The 22,309-nt window shown below is 42.7% G+C and overlaps 1 protein-coding gene across 1 annotated transcript in view; it reads left to right on the forward strand.

The window, feature by feature from the left end:
• LAMA3 (laminin subunit alpha 3) overlaps positions 1–22,309 on the forward strand; it is a 184,312-nt gene that overhangs the window by 51,794 nt on the left and 110,209 nt on the right. Inside the window, exons 12-23 of the mRNA XM_063131300.1 lie at positions 1,142–1,183; positions 1,321–1,461; positions 2,435–2,569; positions 5,432–5,566; positions 7,081–7,218; positions 9,321–9,367; positions 10,661–10,760; positions 12,922–12,974; positions 15,504–15,609; positions 16,890–16,989; positions 18,039–18,195; positions 21,844–21,976. Of these exons, the coding sequence (XP_062987370.1) occupies positions 1,142–1,183; positions 1,321–1,461; positions 2,435–2,569; positions 5,432–5,566; positions 7,081–7,218; positions 9,321–9,367; positions 10,661–10,760; positions 12,922–12,974; positions 15,504–15,609; positions 16,890–16,989; positions 18,039–18,195; positions 21,844–21,976 (1,287 nt within the window). The remainder of the gene's footprint in view (positions 1–1,141; positions 1,184–1,320; positions 1,462–2,434; positions 2,570–5,431; positions 5,567–7,080; positions 7,219–9,320; positions 9,368–10,660; positions 10,761–12,921; positions 12,975–15,503; positions 15,610–16,889; positions 16,990–18,038; positions 18,196–21,843; positions 21,977–22,309) is intronic.

Here is a 22,309-nt window from a genome sequence, read left to right on the forward strand (position 1 = left end):
CCTAAATGCCATTGCAATAAGTGTTTTTAAGCATCTGGTAAGTGTAAGGTCTGAGTCCTATGCACGCCACTTCTTGGGGAGCATGTCCACTTGAACTCAGTGGGGTTGATTGCTAAGCAAATATGCATAAGACCAGGCTCTTTGTTGTATTGCTTCCATTCCATTCGTTTTCTTTGGGGTGGGGAAGGATCATTGCTCAATGGCAGAGAACATGCTTTGCAAGCATAAGGTCCCAGGTTCAAGCCCAGCCATTTCCAGCTAAAAGGACCAGCAAGTAGATGATGTGAGAGACCTCTGCCTGAGATCCTGGAGAGAGACTGCCAGTCAGAGCAGACAGTATTAGTCCATCTACCTTCCTTTTGCTTATGTTTGAGCTCCACATTTTTTGTCTGCTTACTTAGAATGAATAGAGCAACACAGAGACTATTTCTGTTTGTTTTAAGAATCTATTATAAAGAATAGTGTTTTTTGTTTAAGTGAAGTGCAGGAGATTCTGTATATGCAGTGCTACACAAGAGCTTCGGCTATTGGGCAGTATAAAAATGTAATAAATAAATAAATTAACCAGCTGTAGAGAAAGTTTACTTTGCTTGTCAAGAGCTCATCTATCATAAGGTTCCCTAAAACATGAAGCCTTTAAAAAATGTCTTAGCATTGAAAATCTTTTACTTACAGTTACTTGGTCTCCGTTTATGCACCTGCATATAACTGCAATTCCCTTAGCAATGTAGAGTTAATGGGCAGTATCCAGTACTGCTGCTATGCCACCTCCTAGTTCTGTTATATCCTCAGGACCACTGTTAGCACAACAGAAAAGTAGCAGTTCTGAAGTTAACCCTGGAAATGCTTGTTTCCAGAAAGAAACAGTCAGCAAAACTTTCTTCTACAAGCTCCACTGGTATGTCCCATTCCAAAAACAAGCAGTTCCGCTCTTTACAGCTGTTTCAGGATCCACTAGCTTCCTGTTGCACTAATGGTAAATCCCACTAATGAGTGGGCAGCATTGGATACTGCCCTACGTTTTCAACATATTCTTGGACAAGAAATATAGCGCTATTTCTCCCCCTCCAAGCTTTATTACATGAGAATTTTATTCGCATGTACTGTAACATTGCTGTGCTTTACTGTCTTTTTGTATTAGGAGGTGGCTGCAAACCAGGATTTTTTGGGCCACGTTGTCAGCGTAAGTTCTACAATTCTGCCGTTAGATGCAGTTTGAATTTAGCCAATGTATTTGTTTTTCAATTCAAAGTGCATTTGACATTCAAGGCTGTTAATGCTTCACTTCTTTCTTTTCTTTTTAAAATTTGTGCTGCCTAGCTTGCCAGTGTCATGGCTCAGGAGTGTTAAATGATGGTGACTGCGATAAAAAAACAGGACAGTGCCAATGCCGTGCCGGATTTCAAGGGATTACCTGCGACAGCTGTGCGGTGGGCTATTTCCGTTACCCTTTCTGTCAAAGTAAGTAATCATGGTTTTATTTGTTTTGATATTGTATTGATATAATGTTTTCATTAGCTACCTTGAGCACCAATTAGGTGGAAAGGCAGAGTATAACATTTGAATCCTCTTTTAGCCTGAGGCCCAAATTCAATTACAGAGAACCTCTCGAGGGCCACAGTACAGAGCTGGGTAGGGCCACAGGCAAAATGATGTTACTGTCCATATGATAGCAGACAGAGGAGGGGAAGATCAATGATGTGTGAGGCCTCCTCACTCCACGGGACCTAGAAAGGTTTATGCATTCATCATGGTGGCTTAGGCTGCAATCTCATGCATGTTTTGATAGGGAAAAAAAGTCCTACATCTCTCAGTACTCCCCAGCCAGCCATGTTCTTAATTTTTCAATCTATACTTTAGCCCTTCTCAGAGCATGTAGTGTGTCCCAACGTGTATTTTCAGAAGTACTATTCTAACTGAAACAGGCAGTATCCCTCCTATTGACAAGTGTCCAGTCATGACTACCTGTCCAGTCCATTAACTTTTATCCCATTTCAAGGATAAAATCAGGATTAAATCTTTTATCCCAAATGCAGTTAAATTTATTTATTTATTACACCTCTATATCATCCAATAGCCAAAGCTCTGTAGGTGATTCATAAAAATGAAAACAGTTTACCAGGAATCCAACTCATTTCAATGGCACTTATTTCCATAACTTAAATATTGGAGTAGGCAAGATTTACTGGCAAGGAGGTGTATTTAAAATAGGGTAGTTAAGTTTTTGGGCTTAATTAGTTAATTAGTTAATTAAAACATATACACATGTGCATGCATGTGCATGCTTACATAACATGTCTTCTCAGAAGTAAGCCCCATTGAATTGTTTTGTTTATTTGCACTCCCCTTTCTGAAGATAATTTAGCCAGGGGTGTGCTGTAAGTTTGCTGTTTAAATTCAACAATGCTTCTGACAGTGTCCTTTTCCTTGGCAGTGTGTCAGTGCAATTTAGCAGGCACTCGTCCTGAAATCTGTGACTTCCTTGGGAGTTGCCTTTGCCGTTTTGAGGTGGATGGCGTTCAGTGCAACAGCTGCCGTCCTGGGTATCATTCCTTCCCCTTCTGTCAAGGTAAAAATAATAACATTTTTGAAAGCACTGATCTGGCCAGGTGGGATTCAGACAAATTTGAATATGATAGTGTATTATTTTTGGGCTGCTGGTTTAAATCCTTAAGCAAATAAGGATCTCTGTTCCATGGTGCTGTAAAATAGTTTCTTGACTGGAAAAAGTAGGGATGGGAAAACCCTCTAGACTGCATCCTTACAATTGGGGAATTGGGAGGGGAGCATATTAACCTAGTTATGGGACCCCTGTCTTTCATTCACATATAAGAAAAAGCGGTACACTGAGTCAGACAATGGTCCCTTCACACCTTCACACACCTGGGAGTATATCCCATTGAACTCAATTTGGCTTTCTTCTGAATAGACATGTATAAGATTGCACTGTTACTCAGGTGCTATCCACCCAAATTGGCAGCAGATTCAGCCAGTGTTTTTCCCAGCCTGTTACCTGACATCCTTCATCTAAAGATGCTAACGGCTGAACCAAATGACTGCTGCTGGTAGAAATGGCCCAAATTCAACCTTGCAGAAGTCAGTCCAGCCTTCATCTATTTGCAGTCCCCCTACCACTGGGCATATCCAGACGGCGGATCACAGTTAGGCTCACAATTGGATGTATGTAACATAGGAAAAGGCTTTGTTTTCAAAAGATCAGTGAACTAGCAAGTATGGCCGTTTCTACACCTGCCTTTTTCCCTGGGATCATCCCTGTGCATACAAATGACACACAGGGGATCCCAGGAGCAGGCAGGGATGATCCCTCCATTTTCCTGGGATAATCCTTAGGTGTAGAAAGGGCCTATATTTCACTATCCTAAATCTCACATAATGTACCACAAACCAGTGCATGTGCATAATAAATGTATTGTTTTTGTCATGCTTTTGCTGAGTTTACAGTGATCAGCATTTTTAAATATTCATGGAACATCAGGATTTTATGTAAATAACTGACATTGCAGAAGTTAAGGCATATTAATCAATAGGCTCCTAAGCCCCATCAATTCTTACTGCAGGATATCATATAGCAATACCATAAGCGCTTTCCTAAACAAATTGTATTGACGGTCAAGAACAGCCTGTTTTTAATCTTGCCTGGTCTTCTATATATAGGCAGTACCCAATACAGCACTACTAAACTAATGTGAATTATGTTCCGCTAGTGTAAGCAACCTCTAGCGAAACACTGATGGAATTTGCTGGTGTGACATGTTTCCCAAGGAAACCTGCCATACTAACAAATTGGCATTGCGATAGAGGCTGCTTATACTAGCACAGCATAATTTGCATTAGCAGTTTTGTCACATTGGATGCTGCCGTACCTATCTATCTACTGTGCTACAGATTTATAAAAAGGGATTAGGTTTCTTTGGTTGTGATGCATTGGCATTGTTCTGTGGCTCCTTGAGGCTCATAGGAGAATCTGGTAGCCTAATTGCAGTCAGATCAAGGCTAAAAGAAAATAGGACCTTGGATAGCTCCAAGGGGGTCCAGCTGGCTGGAACTCTCTTCTACTATAATAGAAGAGAGTTCCAGCCAGGAGGATGTTGTCTCAGCAAGGAGTTAAAGCCAACTGAACCCTTATGTAGGGTGACAAGAACTGTAGTTGCCCCTCCTGGAGGAGTTAATCGAACTAATAAAGCCTCAATTTACTTTGTACCCTGAGACTTTTGTGAGGTTGGGAGATTGAATTTCTGTTGGACTCATTTTCTGCACCAGAGGAAGATGCCAGGGCTCTGTCCTCTGGCTGGCAGGGCACTAAATAAAGCACTGACTGTCCTACCCTCTACCTCATCCTCATCAGAATTTTCTGATGCACACTGGAAGGTCCAAGTTAAATTACATCTTTTTATAGATTATAAATATCAACATGGAAAGAATAATATTCTCTCCTTCCTTGCTGCCTGGACAATTTTCACTGATGGTTGTCCCCTCCCCCCCCAGATTATTTATTTGTTTATTTATTTATTACACTTATATACCGCTCCCATAGCCAGGGCTCTCTGGGCGGTTTACAGAAATTCTAAAATTAAGATAAAAACGAGTATACAAAATTTAAAATTCTAAAACACAGAACATACACACATAAAACATTAAAAACCGCTAAAAAACTAAACATGTGGGTGATTAAGATGTGCCGCCATATGCCTGGGCAAAGAGGAAAGTCTTATCCTGGCGCCAGAAAGATAGCAGCGTTGGTGCCAGGTGAGCCTCATCAGGGAGATCATAGTCTGGGGGCCACCACCAAAAAGGCCCTGTCCCTCGTTGCCACCCGGAGGAGGACCTTATATGTTGAACGTAGTGACCGGGTATATTCATGTCAGGAGAGGCGTTCCATCAGGTATTGTGTTCCCAAGCTGGGTAAGGCTTTATAGGTCAAAACCAGCACCTTGAATTGGGCTCGGAAACATACAGGCAGCCATTGCAAGCGGACCAGAGCAGGTGTTATATGGTCGAACCTTCTGGTTCCGGAAATCAATCTGGCCGCTGCATTTTGCACGAGCTGCAGCTTCTGAACCGTCTTCAAAGGCAGCCCTACGTAGAGTGCATTGCAGTAATCTAACTTGGAGGTTACCAGAGCATGGACAACTGAAGCCAGGTTATCCCTGTCCAGATAGGGGCGTAGCTGGGCCACCAACCAGAGTTTGTAGAAGGCACTCCGTACCACTGAGGTCACCTGAGCCTCAAGTGACAATGATGGATCTAAAAGAACCCCCAAGCTACGAACCTGCTCCTTCAGGGTGAGGAGTTTAGGACTTTAGCTGACTCTTTTGAGATTTGCTTTGTGGGGCAAAATTGTATAGAAAATTGTGATTTAAAGAGAACTGGCAAACAACAGCATGTTGGCTTCTAATTTTTCCCATACAAGAGTGCAACTGTGATGCAGCTGGGACTGTGGACAATGCATGTGGCCCTCAGGGGCATTGTCTTTGCCATACAAACTATGCTGGACCAAAATGCAGCCAGTGCGCTCCTGGTTATTACCACTTTCCCAATTGTTTGTGTAAGTAACTAATCAAGTTTCTTTCACTTATTCCTCAGATAAACACTTTGATCTTATGATGCATTACATGGAAGTAAAACTGCTTAATATGCAAGATGTAATTTTAAAAATGCCTTGCCTTAACATACTAGATGTAGTTTTTAACACAGTTTTCAGTGTTTAAGGGTGTAAAGTGACCCTCACAACACCAGAGACGAATTCAGGCCCATTTATTACTAAAATACTACAGGGAAGTCCCTGTGGTTATGAACAGTATACGCTGTCACTAGTATTGTACAATGTCCTGATTTATGGCCCTTAGCGGTAAAATTCTTTAACAGATTTATGGCCCTTAAGAGTGGGTGGATCACATTCTTTGCAAGCTGAAGGTTCCAGGCTCAATATCCAGCCAAAACAGTTTCACTCCGCAAGGCTGTAGAGAAGCTGTCAGTCATAATCAGCAGCATGCTTCTGGGCTGTTCCAAGATATTTTGCTGCCAGAGGCTTAAAATGGCAGCCCCCATTCCACATGCAGAATCAATCACAATGATAGCTGACTCTTACTTGAATACTGGCGATGGGACAGCATCTTCCACCACACCTGAGGACAGTAAGGTAGCTTAGGGGAAAGCAGGGTAGGCTGCGTAGCATCTATAGTTCTGTCCTCCAACACCTCACTGCTTCCCCAAGCATTTGTTGCCTAAAATGAACAGCTCAGTTTGTCTAATAGTAGAGCTGGCCCTGGGCATGATTTACCAGTGATCTGGCTCAGTACATTCCATATATTCAGAACATTTTGTTCATGTGGTAACTTAGATACCATACACATCTTTGTGGCTGCCTCTCCTTCTGTGGCAGCTTCAAAGCCACCACTGTTGAGCAGGCTGAGTGGGAACAGGAGTCCTAACCTCAGAGTACTGACATAGTAACTATGCAGCTGAGAGCATTGCTGGCAACCTAAACAGAGAATAGTTTGGGGGGCTGGGGATGCTGGAAGTTGTAGTACAACACATCCGGAGGGCATCAGGTTAGGCTGCTTTGTGGAATTGTGCTGGAGAAACATTTAATGCAGTGCTTCCCAACTGTGAAAGGCTTGATGATGTTGGACAACTTCCAGCATCATTCTGGAGGTAATGGGAGTTGTAGTCCAACAACACCTGAGTAGATACCAAAGCACCCATCATGTAAATTAGGGGTGGACAACTTTAGGAAGTCTTGGGGCCATTTTCCCTGTGCCCCCTCTCATAGACTACAGTCCATTGGGGGACCTGAAAATGACTTGGGGCAGGGGGGAAATAGTGTCTTTAGGACTACCAAGCAACTTGTTTGCAAGCTAGGTTTGACAGTTTTAAGTCTCCATAGCTCTGTAGTGCTACAGACACCATTTCCCTCCATACTTTTTAAACTGTTTTTTCCCCTGGGGTGTGGGGCACCACACCAAGGGATGGCAGGGACTGCCTGTGGTCCGTGGGTCACCTGTTGCCCACCCCTGATCTGATTCCTGCTCTCCTTTTAAAATTAATGTCTTTGTTCAGCTTGTCAGTGTTCAACATACGGCTCCTACCAGACCCCGTGTGATCCAGCAACAGGGCAGTGTGAGTGTCGGCCTGGCATTACAGGTCAGCAGTGTGACCGATGTCTCTCTGCAGCCAACAACTTTCCTTATTGCCAAGGTAATATTTGCAAGGACATGTCTATTTATGACCAAATTATAGGAGCAATCAGTGTGATGCCAGCCCCTTGGTCTTCCTTTAGTTCTCCGATTAAATCAAAGGATCTCAACTATGGGGGTGGGTCGTCGGAATGCTCTGTGACTCTCTGACCCTTTTTGGTCTCACAGCAGCCAGCCCAGCACTCTACATTTCCCCCACTCCTTCACCACTTCCGCCATTGGCCACTGAACCCTACCTCAGGCACCGCAAGAATCCACTCCAGTTTATGAAACTGAAAGAACTTTTAATTAACAACAAGGAAGGTTTGCTTATTGTTTCATCAGGTTCAATGCTTGTTTATTTCATACAGTTTCATTTGCAATCCTGCCTACGCTACCCCCTATTCTACACTCTCTCCTCCCAACCACTTTGTTCCCAAAATAATAAAAGCCGTTGTTCTTACACTCTCACTAGACTCTTCACAGACAAACCCTAGATCTTAACTTCAACTTCAGCAGTCCCTAACTCACTCACTCTCACACACAGATACAATTCTACTGCTTCCTTTAACTCCTCCCCCTCAATACTAAAAATCAATCCAGACCTTTGAACCACCAGCCAATCAGCATGCACTTCACATTCACTCCACTCTCTCTCATTAGATTTAACTACTTACCAACCTTGTATTTGCAGTCCACCCAGCACTTACATCTTAAAGGGCAACTATCATTTAAACATCACAAATACTTACGTTATATAAATTAGCAACAAACAAACATAAAACAGTCAGCAAATGGTACAGCCTTGTATAAGATTAGAGGATTTTGGCATGTTCATCTTCCACCGTACATTGTAGTGATACTAATAGCACTTGGGGGATGCATTCCAGTGGTGGTTGGCACCGAAGACAAAGGAGTATTCCAAAAATAAAAGGATAGTTTTTTATCATCATCATCTCTATACTGCCCCGAAGCCGCAGCTCTCTGGATGGTTTACCGCAAAGTTCTTACTTAGCCTTAGGAGAGGCATTTCAACCTTTTATAATTGGGGTGGTGGGATCTGCACAAAACCTTGGAACCTATCAAACAATCTGTGGCTAGAGGGAAAGGGGGCCAGGGCAGAGGGCGTGGCCATCTGGGGAACCCTGTACGGCTGGATTGGGACCTCAGGAGGGCCAAATCTGCACCTTTGATAAATAGGCTTGCACTTGTGCATGTTGCTTTATGGGTGGGAGAATGAGCCTTAACTGGTGATGAAGCTGTTTCTGATTGACTCGTTCCCCAGCAGTTTAGTCTGGAAGGTGATGTAACAAGTTACTAGCTTTTTAATTTTTTGCTGATGTGTTTTGTGTGTGCACATTTATTATGTCTGTTTTTATTACATTATCTGTCGATTTCTTTGCCATCACTAAGTGTCAGATGCTTAGGTTTGAGAGCAGGGAAAGAGCTTAGACGGTGACAGGCAAGGCACAGGTTTGCTGAAGGCTGATAGCCTAGTGGTGCAGAGGGAAGATATTATTATTATTATTATTATTATTATTATTATTTACATTTATATACCGCCCCATAGCCAAAGCTCTCTGGGCATCTTTCCCAGATGCAGTTCTGCCATTCTATCAGCTAGTAGCACTGGATTGACCTTTGATTTTTCTGACTTCCAAAAAGAGGAAGATTTGAACCCTTTCCATACAAAGGAAATATAATAAAAATCAATAACTATATATTCAATAAAAGGGCCATAAAAGAAGAGTTTGTTGATAAAAATAAAATAAACAGACATTATCAATAAAACTGGCAGCCCAAGGCACTGTGCGGGGGCTTTTCTCTTGCTGGAGAAAATCCATTAAGAAAGAAAAATTGGACTAGCTGCACAATGGCATCTCATCGGTAGCGCTAGGAGCCCTCTGTCTGGAGGCACCCTCTGTGCACTTAGCACTTTGAAAATGTTATTTAAATGTTTAATAATAATTATCTTCTGGGAGAAATCAGCTTCACAGGTTTGCTGTAAGTAAGCAGACAGTGAATTAACTGTGAAATGTTTTGTTCACTTAAAAGTGCAATATAAATGGCTGAAAATAACTATTTGAGAATAAAGCCTTGTTGTTGCTTTTTAATTGTGAAAAGGATCCAGCAATGAATGTGACCCAGCAGGAGCCATAGATTCTTATTCTGTAAGTATTACACTATAGAATTGGCATGTTTTGACCGCAGTTACTGAGTTCATTGACCAAATGTGCTGAACCCCTGGTGGAGGGTGAGATGACGTGTTTTTCTAATGCAGTGGTGATTAATATGTATAGAACAGCAACAGCATATTAGCATTTATCTATCCAGATGGCTAACACTAGAATTGGGTACATTCAGCCTGGAGAAGAGTAGATTAAGGGGAGACATGGAGCTTCTGTACACATAGGAAAAATCTTGCAGCCTTACTGGAGCTTTCATCCTCCACAGTTTTTCCACCTTCACAACACACTCCTTTACACATGATCATGTGATTTTGAATTGAAAACTTCCCTTCTCAGAAAGCCTCAACTGCGTTCATTGAATCAACGCCATGTAGTGGCAGAATTATAGTACAATGCCAACTTTTACACAAGGGGATCCCGCAATATCCCAGGGATAAATTTAAATACACATTATCTCTGATCTTTTAAAAAGCAGGATTACTGAAAAATAGTGCGGGAGACATCCTAGGCATTGACGACATCATGTAATGGAACTGCAAATTTCTGTGAGTGGCCAATCACGAGCATGTAATAAATTGCTCATTTAGAGAAGTTCATGATAGCTACCTTGTTGTCATGCAGACGGTGGAGTAGACTAGAACCAATAAGTGGGAACTGCAGAGAAGTAGATTGAACTTAAATATTAGATGAAATCTCCTAATGGTAAGAAGTGTTTGACAGTGGAACAATCTGTCTTAGGAGGGTGGGTGGGAACTACTTCACCAGAGATATTTAAGCAGAGGCTAATGTCCAACTCTCTGAAATACTGTAGTGACCTACATCAGTAGCTTGTAATGCCCCTTAGCTGGGGATGTCAGAGAAATCTGCCATGGGTTCAAAGGTGTTTGGATTTCTACCAATTCGACCTGTAGATTCTGCAACAGACCAGCTTTTTCTGTGTCATGTGAATTCTGCGGACTTGGAATCATTCCCCCCCAGACACACTTTTAAACAGGATTTCCACCCATTCTCATTAGCGCTAATTCACATTAACAAATGCACATTAGCACATTTGTGAAAGTGCTCATCCACATTAATGCACACTTGCGCTTGCACAAGTAGAACAAAAATCTGGTAAAAAAAAACAACCAACAACAATTCCATCAATGAGTGGAAGACAGAATGAAAGACACTGGACAATCCATGAAACACAGACAAAACAGATTTAACAAAGTCTGGACATCCCTACCTTTAACTTCCTCGAATGAAAAGTGCTTAATTCCCTTTGTCTATTAGGGCTATTGCCAGTGTCTGCAAAATGTGGAAGGGCCAACCTGTAGCATCTGCAAACCTCTGTACTGGAATCTGGCCAGAGAAAACCCTGATGGATGTATAGGTAAGGCTGCATTGATACACCTCCATGTTATGAAAATTACCCCAGTGCTGTTTCAGTTACTTTCAGCCCAGTCCAGGAGGGAATCCGCACGTCGTTCTGAGATCGCTTCTAAGCGACCCCAGTGCGGCGTGAAAGTGATCGTGTAACTGGCCTTTGGAAGAGCCGACGAAGAGACGTCCTTCCCGCTGCCGCTGCCACCCACAGACCTCCTCGCCGACCGGCGAGGAGAGCTCGGCTGAAGAAGGTGGGGTTGAGAGCGGAAGAAGCTCTCCACCCCGCCTTCTTCCCCCGAGCTCTCCGTCCCAGCTGGCGAGGAGGTCTGCGGGTGGCGACGGGGGCGGCAGGAAGGACGTCTCTTCGTCGGCTCTTCTAAAGGCCAGTTACACGATCGCTTTCACGCCGCACTGGGGTCGCTTAGAAGCAATCTCGGAACGACGTGCGGATTCTCCCTATGTCCTCAAAACCAACCAGTGCTATTTGTTCAAAAGCCTTGAGAAATGGTAGATGTCTGAGATTCCAAGAGGCTTCATTTACACCAGGGGTTGTGCCACTCCTCAGTGTGCAGTTTTAGGGCTCTTTCAGATGGGGGAAAAATCACGTTTCCTTACTGTTGCTCTTGCTTCCGATTCTCACCCGCAATAGAGATGCGAAGAATCACATGGGGGGGAGGGAGAAAGGGGAAGAAAGCAGCAACCACAAGGCCCATTCAGGGTGGTAGGACAGTGATATTTACAGTAATGCATCTTCATCAATCTAACCGAATAACTAGAAAACAGCAGAAAGAGTTCCTGAGGGGGGGAAATTGTTTGTTACATTTTTATTCCGCTCAATAGTGAAAGCTCTGTTTTCATTGTCCAAGGGGAGTTGTCAGAGCAACGAATAGATATTCTCTGTGTTAGAACCTCTCAGTTATTTCAGATCATGTCAGAGATGAGAAACAAGGTTCCACTGATATTTCCCCCTCAGAATCTCTGTGTATGGGGAAATCAAGAGCAAGTCTCAGGTTCATGTGCTCTTCTCTCTCTCTCTCTCTCTCTCTCTCTCTCTCTCTCACACACACACACACACACACACACACACACACACACCATGCCCCCATCATGAACATAATGCTTAAAATGGAAAATAGAGACTGCATTTATTTTAATATGAGATGTCCATGTCCCTGTGATCCCAACCCTGTTTTCATGAAGGGTGTGGATTAGGATCTGGATTCAAATAAATAATAATTTCTCCCCATTCAAGTGTGTTACTCAATTTGTGGCAAAATGGGGGTGGAAAAGGGAAGGAGGACTCCAATCCTGCTCCTGATCTCATCATGTTTAGAGGTTCCAAGGTAGAGTGTTTTATGAACATGTCTCATGTCTCGCTCTAGCCTAATCTACATCAAGCAGGATATAGCACTATGAAAGCGGTATATGGTATGTGTCAATGGGCTCCAACAGTTGTCAGTGCACTTCAATACTGCTATAAAGCAATAGTGTGGCTCCTGCCTTATATACCACTTTCATACCACTTTCATAGTGCAACATCCTGCTTGGTGTAGATTAGGCCTCTGTCTTCCATATGATAAGACCAGAAATCAGACAGTTCCTTTAGGCATTTCTGGGATTTAGCACTCAACTAGCTGACACCAGCTTCATGACCCAGCCAGGCAACCTATTTTTCAGACAAGACAAGTGATCCATTTTAGGAAACAGAATGCATTATTTATCAACTCCTGATCACACAAACTAATCTGTTTTCTTTCTCTCTCTCTCTCTCTCGCACAACCAGAGCTTCGGCTATTGTGCGGTATAAAAATGTAATAAATAAAATAAATAAATAAGCCAGCCCTGGTGCTTCAAATAAAAATGTGGCACCTGCACCGTCCCTGGACGTGGCGCGGGCGCATGGACCCACAGGGAGGATCTGAGAACCAGGAAATCCTGAGATCCCCCCTCCCTCCTGGAAGGCTGGGAGGTATAGAAACGGCCATAGAAAGAGAGAGAAGCCTTTTTTTCCTTCCAGAACCCTGCTTCAGGGTCCACCTCTCCACAAACACCCTCTCCCACTAGGTTAGGGGCTGCCTTGAAAGATGCATAAGATATGTTCTGACTTTGTTACAATATAAAGGGATTCTGAGAAGATGGGCTTCAAATGGATGTGTTTGCCTTTGCAGAGTGCCAGTGCAACGCAGCTGGAACACTGAGTGGAGTCAGAGAGTGTCAGCAGGTAAAAACATTCTGTTTACAAACCCTTTTCTTGCATATTACTTAAAATTTCTGGTTGAACATAAATGTGTAAATCAGCAGGCAGCTCATTCCTCAGAGAGCAGCTCTCCAGGGGGCTGTCTATATGTTTTAAAAGCCTTGTGGCAGCTGTGCAGAGGCCCTCCATCAGTTATATGATGCAGCCACTGATTTTCAACCACCACAGAGCTTTCCCGTGAAGCTGCATGTTAAAAGAAGTTGGGGATTTATCCCAACTTTTTATGTTGGAGCTTTTTACTACGGCCCTTCCTCCAACTGACCTCGACCTTCTGTCTTAAAACAGAGGCATTCCTGGGTGGATGGCAACCCCCGATTGGTTGCCGGAAGCTCAGGCACGGCAGAGGGCAGGACTGATGAGCTGAATGGCTGATGGAAAGTCCGCGCTGCCTCCTACGTCGAGATTACCTGCCGCCACGCTGCAGCAGCAGAAGTGCAGAGTTTTCCTCAAAGTGGCAGCAACCCAGTGCCATGAAGTCAGCCCTCAGAATTTTTGGACTGCAACAGCCATAATTTCTAGCTAGCATGACCTTTGGAGGGCGCCAGGTTGGGAAACGTTGTGACATAGAGGCTCCATCTCTTTGGTCTACAGCACCAAATATATTTCAATTTCTCAGGCGCTTGAAAAAAATGCTTAGTCTCATTCTTTTTCTCTTGCTCTACTTTCTGAGCACAATTTAAGCTGCTGGTTTTGACCTTCTGAGCTCTTCATAGCTTGCGATCACAGGACCTGAAATATCAACTCTTCCCACATGTACCTAGTAGGGTGGCCAGGTTTCCTACTTTACAGAGGGCAGTCCTCTAGTCTAGAGCGCTGGCAGAGGACAGTTCTCGTGTTGAAGGTGCCCTCTTCTTGAAGAGCTGTTGTAATCCAAGTCCAGTTTAAAGATAAGAAAGAGCAGGGGCTTTGAAGTTGTGCATCAACAGTTGGCAGCTGGACAGTAGACTGAGCAGGCACACAGATCACCTCATCAGTCTTTTCCATTATGGTGAGATGTCTTTTAAAAATAATAATCCAGTAATTATTTCAAAATTATTTCAAAACTTGCACATGCTAAAGTTATGCAGATTAGTGCCTCTTTGCTCTCTTTTTTGGTGTTGCATTTCCTCTTCGGTGGTGATGCAGAGGTGACCACCCTACCTACCTGATCCCTGAGGCCATCAACTGAGGGCCTTTGTCAAGTGCTCTCACAAAATGACAGAAAGCAGGTGGCAACGAGTTAGTTATAGGTCTCTGGTTGTGGAATTCTCTCCCTTCAAAGGTCCGCTTACTTTACTGTCATTTTGGTACCAGGCAAAGACCCTTTTATTTCCCCCTGGCCTTTTAAATTGTGTTCTGTTTCTAATATTGTTCAACGTTGGCGGTGTTTATGCATCTACACTTTCTTTTAGATTGGTTTAGTGCTGTGGATATTCTCTCTCTCCCTTTTTTAAGTGATGCATTTTGATTTATTGTGGTGTTTTATTAATTGGCTCCTATTGTAATTGAGATTTTAAATTTTTGCTCAACATTGTGAGCTGCCTAGAGAATATTTGTTTTATTTGCTGACCTAAAAATAACCTAAGGAAAGAAATACTGAGTTCAATAGGATTTATAGAATTCAGTACTCTAAAAATATTTCTCGGTATTGAGAAGGGCTGTTCACTTGTTGCCATACGCCATGCCTCACTGGAAGGGGAACATGTAGAAGGCCCTCAAATGATGACCTCAGGGATCAGATAGCAGCTTTCTGGTGAGCTGCTGCTGCTTAGCAAGATCATATCAGATAACCTTATAAACAAGGCCCCATGCCAAAGTTAGCTATGATTGGCTGGCTTCAAATATGACCGTTCCTACTCTGCTCTGCTGCCTAGAACCTGCTGTCTTTGGGCTGCTGAGAAATGACTCCACATATGTCCATTTCTATGAAGGGGTACAATGGACTCTTTCCCAACCCACATGAGAACATAAGAAGAGCCATGCTGGATCAAACCAAGAGTCCATCTAGTCCAGCATTCTGTTCACACAGTGGCTAATCAGCTGCCCTTGAGAAATCCACAAGCAGGACATGAGTGCAACAGCACCCTCCTGCCCATATTTCTCAGCAACTGGTGTACATACTGCCTCTGATACTGGAGGTCACATAGATCCATCTGGACTAATAGCCATTGATAGCCTTCTCCTCCAGGAATTTGTCTAACCTTCTTTTAAAGCCATCCAAATTGGTGGCCGTCACGACATCTTGTGGTAGTGAATTCCATAGTTTAACTATGCGCTGTGTGAAGAGTACTTCCTTTTATCTGTCCTGATGATCATCCAATCAATCATGACTTCTCTCTATGACTACAAACCAACTACAAACCAGCTCCCACCTATTATCAAAAACCTTCCTTCATGCATATTTTAAACAAATTATTTTAGATACTTGTTCAAGGCCACTTGAAATAAAAGAAATCTATCAAGGGGAAAGTTGAAAGCTTCTAATTATTATTTCTGCTGTCTCCTTACTTACAGGTGGATGGTGAATGTTACTGCAAACCTAATGTTTGTGGAGATGCTTGTGATACTTGTGAAGATGGTTATTATAGTCTGGCAGCGAAGAATTATTTTGGATGTCAAGGTACATCATAGTTTGTTTATGAAAGATTTCTAAAAAGATAATCTTCAAAACACTGCTGCATAACAAATCTGTACATGAACATTTGTGAGTGTACAAATCTGAGCCTTCTGTTTAAAACCTTGTAGGTTACAGTGGGCTCATTTTCAGGATTAAAGCGCTTGTGTTTTTCAACCTAGGGGGGGATCTACACTACTGCTTTAAAGCGCTTTATAACAGTTTTGACAACTGTTGGGGCCCAGGACACACTGCATATACAGGTTTCAAAACGTTTTCAAAGCGCTTTAAAGCGCTTTAAAAGCAGTAGTGTAGATCTCTCCAGAGTTTGAGAGGTCATTGGTGATGGGGTAATGGTGGTGGTGGAAAGAGGGCAAGATAGTACATAGCAGAAAGGCAAGTGAACCACAGTTCATGCCCTCTGGCTACAATCCTTAACTTAGTTAAGCACACTTAGAATTCTAGAATTCTTTTATGTTCTTATAAACACTTTGCTTAAGTCAGAAAATATATGAAAATATTTGTGATCATCCTATATAACAAATATTTACCATTTGGGGAAATATCTAAATGTTATGGTGTCACTCATCTCATAGAGCCAGGGTGGTGTAGTGGCTAAGGTGCTGGACTGGGAGTCTGGCGATCCGGGTTCTAGGCCCCACCTGGCCATGGAAACCCACTGGGTGACTTTGGACCAGTCACATACTCTCAGCCCAACCTACCTCACAGGGTTGTTGTGAGGATAACATGGAGAGGATGAGGATTATATATGCTGCCTTGGGTTCCTTGGAGGAAAAAAGGCGGGAAATAAATGTAATTAATAAATAAATAAATAAATAAATAAATAAATAAATAAATAAATAGAAATTCAAATTAATAACACAATCTTCCAAAATGGTGCCTTCCTGCATTCAGAACTGGAAATTAGAGGCAGGGAAATCAGCAGGTCTTGCACTGAGAAGATAGCGAAGAGATGTTCTCTGCTGCTTAAATTACAGGTTGTTAGATTTTGGTTGAACATTAGGGGAAAGTCTTGATAGTAACTGCAGTTTGACAATGGAAGCAATTACTAAGAGGGGCGTGGGCTTTCCCCCATTAGAAGTCTTCAAGCACAGGCTGGAGAGTTCTGGATTTCCTGCATCAGGTAGGGACTTAGACTTGATGGCCTTTAGGACCCCTCCAGCTCCATGATTTTAGGGAAAGTGCTCCTTTCCCCTCTCTTTCTATAGATAGCATATAGTTTATGTTCTCTGATTTAAATGTCTGGTTCTGTTCTTATGTGGCAGGATGCATATGTGATGTTGGAGGGTCTGCAAGTCATATCTGCAATGATCTGTCGGGTGACTGCCAGTGCAGAAAACACATAGTTGGAAAAACCTGCAAAGAGTAAGTGAGATGAGAAAGTGACAAGTATGCAGAAGAACAGTATCTTAAAACTTCCTTGAGATTTCAGGATAGGTAATCTGCTGTTAAATCAGCAGCTAACTGCTTAACAAATTGTTCTTACAGTAGCGAAGTGCCAAATTTTATAGAGGGCTTCCTCTGTAGCTGCATCCCAATTGTGGGATTCTATCCCACAGGAAATTCATCCCCCCTTCCGTCTTCACTTCCACTGCCTGGTGGAAATAGTTCTGTTTAAGGCTGGCTTTCTATTAGTCTTTGTTTTTATGCTAATTCTGATTGTTTTAATTTTACTGCCAAACTGTCATCTCCTCCTCCTCCACCACCACCACCTCCTCCTCCTCCTCCTCCTCCTCTTCTTCTTCTTCTTCTTTAATTCAAATTCTTTAATTGTTATAGATGATCTATTCTTTGAATGTTGCTAGCTGACTTCAGCATTATTTTATAATGGAAAGCCGGGGTATAAGTTATTCTAATAAATTCAAGGATGATAGCAAAATGGAACCTCCATCTACAGGACAGGAGGGTCATTGTCTTCATGCATTTGCCTTGCCCATTTGCTTTCCAAAGCTATTTGGCCACTGGGGGAAATGGAATGCTGAACTAGATTAAAGGAACAAGGGAGTGCTTCTCTAGTTAAGGTGAGTCGCAAAACACACACACACCTTTCTGCCATTATAAGCCTCAAAATTCTATTGCTTGGAGCAATACAGGGTCAGGACAATGTGGGGTATCATTGCTGATGAAGGAATAGCATGCGTGCATGGAGGGTAAGTTGTAAACAAGCACAATTTGTGGCATTATGCAACATGGGACACATCAACGAATGAGCCTTAGCTTCCCGTTTTCTGCCTTTGCAGAGCTTGAGTCAACATGAAATGGATTTAATTTTGGTCTTAAACTGGCAGGTTTTTTTATCATTGAATAGACCTCTGCTCTGATTCAGCAAGGCATTTCTTATGGTATTCTGTTTTTCTTCAAATGTAGTAAATGACAGAGCATTGCTCTGTTGTTTCCTTTTATTCTCTTGAAAGGCCTAGAAAGAACTACTACTTCCCCAATTTACATCACATGAAGTTTGAAGTCGAAGATGGTACATCTCCTAATGGAAGAGGAATCCGGTTTGGTTATGACCCACAAGAATTTCCTGGCTTTAGTTGGAGAGGTTATGCACAGATGTCCTCAATACAGGTGCGTATTTAACTTCTGCCCGTATGTTAGGCATGGGAAGACGGAGTGAACTCACTTCCTTAGTCCTCTTGGATTTACTTCCACATATACTTAAACCTTCTCTTTAGATGGTGGAGGGTGTGTTGCAGAAGGAAGCATCCTGCAGCAAAGTCTGGTTTGCTCATTACCCTGTTTCTGTGGAAAGATCTTCAGAGTGGCTGCAGTGCATACAGAAATTTGCTATATGAATACTTCCAAATACTTGGAGATAGGAACAGATGAAATACAGCAGTCAAAGAGACTCTCTGTGTGATGGCCCTATATGTAATAGTTGGAACTGTAAGGCAGACATGAACTCACTCATATATTTTTATTTTTATTTTTTTATTTTATTTAAGGATTTTTATGCCGCCATTCAGCCAAAAAAGGCTCTCACAGCGGCTTATAAAAGTATTTCTTGACAGTCCCTGCCCACAGGCTTACAATCTAAAAGACATGACACAAAAGGAAAGGGGATTGGGAGGGAGGAGGAGGAGGAGGGGGAAAAGGAAAGCAAACTCAGGCACTACAATCTTAGTTGGAAAGTTCAGCAGTTACAGTTGACAGCAGGAGGGAGGGGGCTCTCTCAGCTGGAGCTGGACCCAGGCACGGTGGAGAGGTGCCTGGCTGCTGCTTCCTCCCTCACTGGTGGCCTCTGCAGACAGTTGGTGGCAGGAGGGAGGGGGCTCTCAGCTGGAGCTGGACCCAGGCACGGTGGAGAGGTGCCTGGCTGCTGCTTCTTCCCTCATATAGACTGGCTCTCACCTGTTACAACTGAATGGCAACATGTGGGCCTGCAGACTGTGCAGATAACACTAGTTAGGGCTGATTCACAGTTGTGGATTAGTATACCCTTCCCCAAACTGGTGGTCTCCAGATGTGTTGGACTACAATTCCTGTGCTGACTGGAGATGATGGGAATTGTAGCCCAATATATCTGGATAGCACCAGATTGGGGAAGGCTGGTTTAGGAGATCCTGGTGACCCTTTATATAGCAATGGAGTCCCACAATCACAACTGATGGTTCAGACAGGTAGTGCTGTACAGCTGTAGGTAGTATTTAGTTGTTCAGATAGACACTGACTGTGATATTCTCTGAGAACTGTGGGAGCAGACCAAGAGTGTCTTGGATGTGTCAGCAACGATGTGGTTGGGCTTCACATAAACTTTATGCTCATAGCCACGTAAAAAACACTTCATGTACATATTGGAGCAGTAGCGTCAGAAAATGAGTAGACGTGCAGTGACTTTCAGCACAGTGGCCATACTCTACGAAGTCTGGATTTTTAAATTTAACATTTTCCTATACACAGGCCTCAATAGGAAAAGACAGGGAAGGGGTAATTTGGACCAGTAAATCTATTTTTGGTTTCAGGTGTAACATAAAGGAAGTGTACCTCTTTGATTAGTCCAATGAAGTGCTTTCTCAGGGAATTTATTTAGTTTCAGGTTGATCGATACTGCCCAAACAACTCGTTGGTCATAGTGGCTCATGATAAAAACACCATCGAGCTGGTAGAGACACTGGTCCAGATGTATAAGATCTGGATACTGATGTACCAAACAAAGATAGCAAGGGGAAAAAACAGGGAGAAATGTGCTCAATAAAGGCTATCTGAGCATCTTTTTGGTCCGCATATCTTCTTTTATCAATTGGTATTTGTACATCTTTGGGAAAGTTCATACCTAGCTTTTGTAAGCAGTTTGGCAACATGCTCAGAGAGGTTCTTGGAGCATTGTGCTATAATACAGTTTCTTTCTGATTAGTTATTGTTTGCTTTGTCTGTCTTACTCTTCAACTGTTTACCCCTTGGGGGGCTTCTATTTAAATTTTGTCAATCATGTAGGAAATTCATAGTGGCAAAATATGACTTTATGAACGACAACTTCTCCAGTGCCTTTTCCCTGCTGCCTTTTCTAGTCTTCAAAAACAGAGCAGGCACTTAAGAAACTCACATTTGCCTCAACACTGGATACTTAAAGCATAGTCCAGCCTTCTCCACCCTGTTGCCCTTCAGATATATTGGATCACAATCCCATCATCCCCAGCCAGAATTTGGAAGGCACGCAGCTGGTGTAGGCTTGCCTATACATTGAATTAGGACAAGTGAGAGCAATTTTGGCTATTTCTTTTCTTTTTTTTCTTCTTTTTTGCGGTGGGTTGAATTTGATTGTTAGAGTTTGGAGTAGCTCAGCGTTTCCTATTGTGTCGCCATAACGTTAAGCTCATTTTTTAAGGTAGCAGATGAGTAGTTTAGTTGTAGGGCTCTGAGGGGGAAAAGGAAGTAATGCTGCCCTTCTCACGCTGAGAATCTCTCTTCTCCCCACCCTGGTAATTCTGTATATATGTATTTGATAAGAGAGAGAAAAAGACCTATTTGTTGTATTTTAACCTAGCTTGCAGTTGGGTGGTGTTGGATGAAAAACAAATGGGAAATGCTGGAAGGAGGAGTTGGGTGGTGTTGGATGAAAAACAAATGGGAAATGCTGGAAGGAGGAGAAAAGGAGTTTGGGAGATGTATAGAAAAAGGATGAGGTGAAATCACTGAGCAAATTAGGAGAACGAATGCATGGAAATCTAGGTATATGTCAAATTGACTGCAATATGTTGGCTGCAAATACCCCCACTGCATCATTAGCGTTAAAAACATTAGCACTGCATCATTAGCATTGGACTGCAACTCTTATAATTCCTAGCCAGCATGGGGACATGGGGGTTGGAATCCCACACATCCAGGGGGAGCAGATTGGGGAAGGATGCTCTACGTTGTGATTTGACAACCCTAATGTTAATACCATGGGCATACCAAGCCAAGTATAAAATTGATCGGAGAACATCTACAGTACAGTGTGCATCATTTCGATTTAATGTTGGCATGCGACTTTCAACATAATTAGCCCCAGCTATGCCAGGTGACTTGATGCCACAGACCTAGGTAAACTCACGGTGCAGTCCTACATGCGTCTATTCCAAAGGAAACTCCATTGAGTTCAATGGGGCTTACTTCCAGGTAAGTGAGGATAGGAGCCCAGCCTAAGAAATGAACACCACATTACAGCCCAAATAAGGCATTCTTCCAACCCATTTTCTTCAGAGTGGGACATAATTTACTGTGAGGATCTGTGAAAAAGTGTTTTGGGCTGTTTTTTGAGTGAGTGTTTACATTTGCTAAATGTTTCTAGACTTTTTTTCCCTGCCTTTGGGTGGTAGTATTAAACAATATGCTTTCCTATCGTCTCCTTTGCTTCTTTTTTCCCCAGCCAGAGGTGGTAGTACCTGTCACTGTGGCTTCTCCTAAGCTCCTCCACCTAGTACTGCACTATGTCAGCTTGGTTTCAAAAAGCTCTAAAGGGAGGATCTCAATTGCTGAGGGAAAACATTTTGAGCCTAATAACACTTGTAAGTGAATTACATTTCTTGCTAGGTTTGCCTGTCTTTCTCTTCCTTACCCCAGAAAATGCTTTCCCCATCTCCATATTTGTCTGCATTTGTGTGCGTGTGTACATATTTTTTGTTTGTTTTTCTATAGGAATTTAGCATTTTGCTTGTACGGTTTCTAACGGTTTATCCTTTTGTCACTTTATGGCTGTTTTTTCTTCTTCTTGTTTGTTAACTTCCATTTTTACAGAATGAAGTGAGGATAACTTTGAATGTGGAGAAACCAAACCTCTCTTTATTTCATGTTATCTTGAGGTATATTAATCCTGGAACTGCTGTAATATCTGGTCACATAATCGCTTATGAATCTCGGACTCAAAAAGGTAGGTAAAACACAGTGGCAGCAGCACTCAGTGGATAATTGACGAGCACCTTTATGCACTGAACTCAGTTCAACTAAAAGTGTCATTTAATGAGGTTTGTTTACATGGCCAGGATAGTTTGGTCTATTCTGAAGTTTGCAGCCTTTCGCTAAAATCCTGACACCAGTGCCGGCTTCAGATTTTGGAGGGCCTTTGGGCCAGACACCCTCAATGGGCCCCCTTCCCTTAGTGAGTCTGCCTTCTCACTGCCATTGTCACCAGCTGTTAAACCTTCTCTTCCTCTTTCTCATCATTGAGTGCTTGACAGGCAGAGAGCCAAATAGCAAGTAGGCC

This window comes from Elgaria multicarinata, chromosome 7 (genome assembly GCF_023053635.1).
Source record: "Elgaria multicarinata webbii isolate HBS135686 ecotype San Diego chromosome 7, rElgMul1.1.pri, whole genome shotgun sequence".
NCBI classification, from domain to species: domain Eukaryota; kingdom Metazoa; phylum Chordata; class Lepidosauria; order Squamata; family Anguidae; genus Elgaria; species Elgaria multicarinata.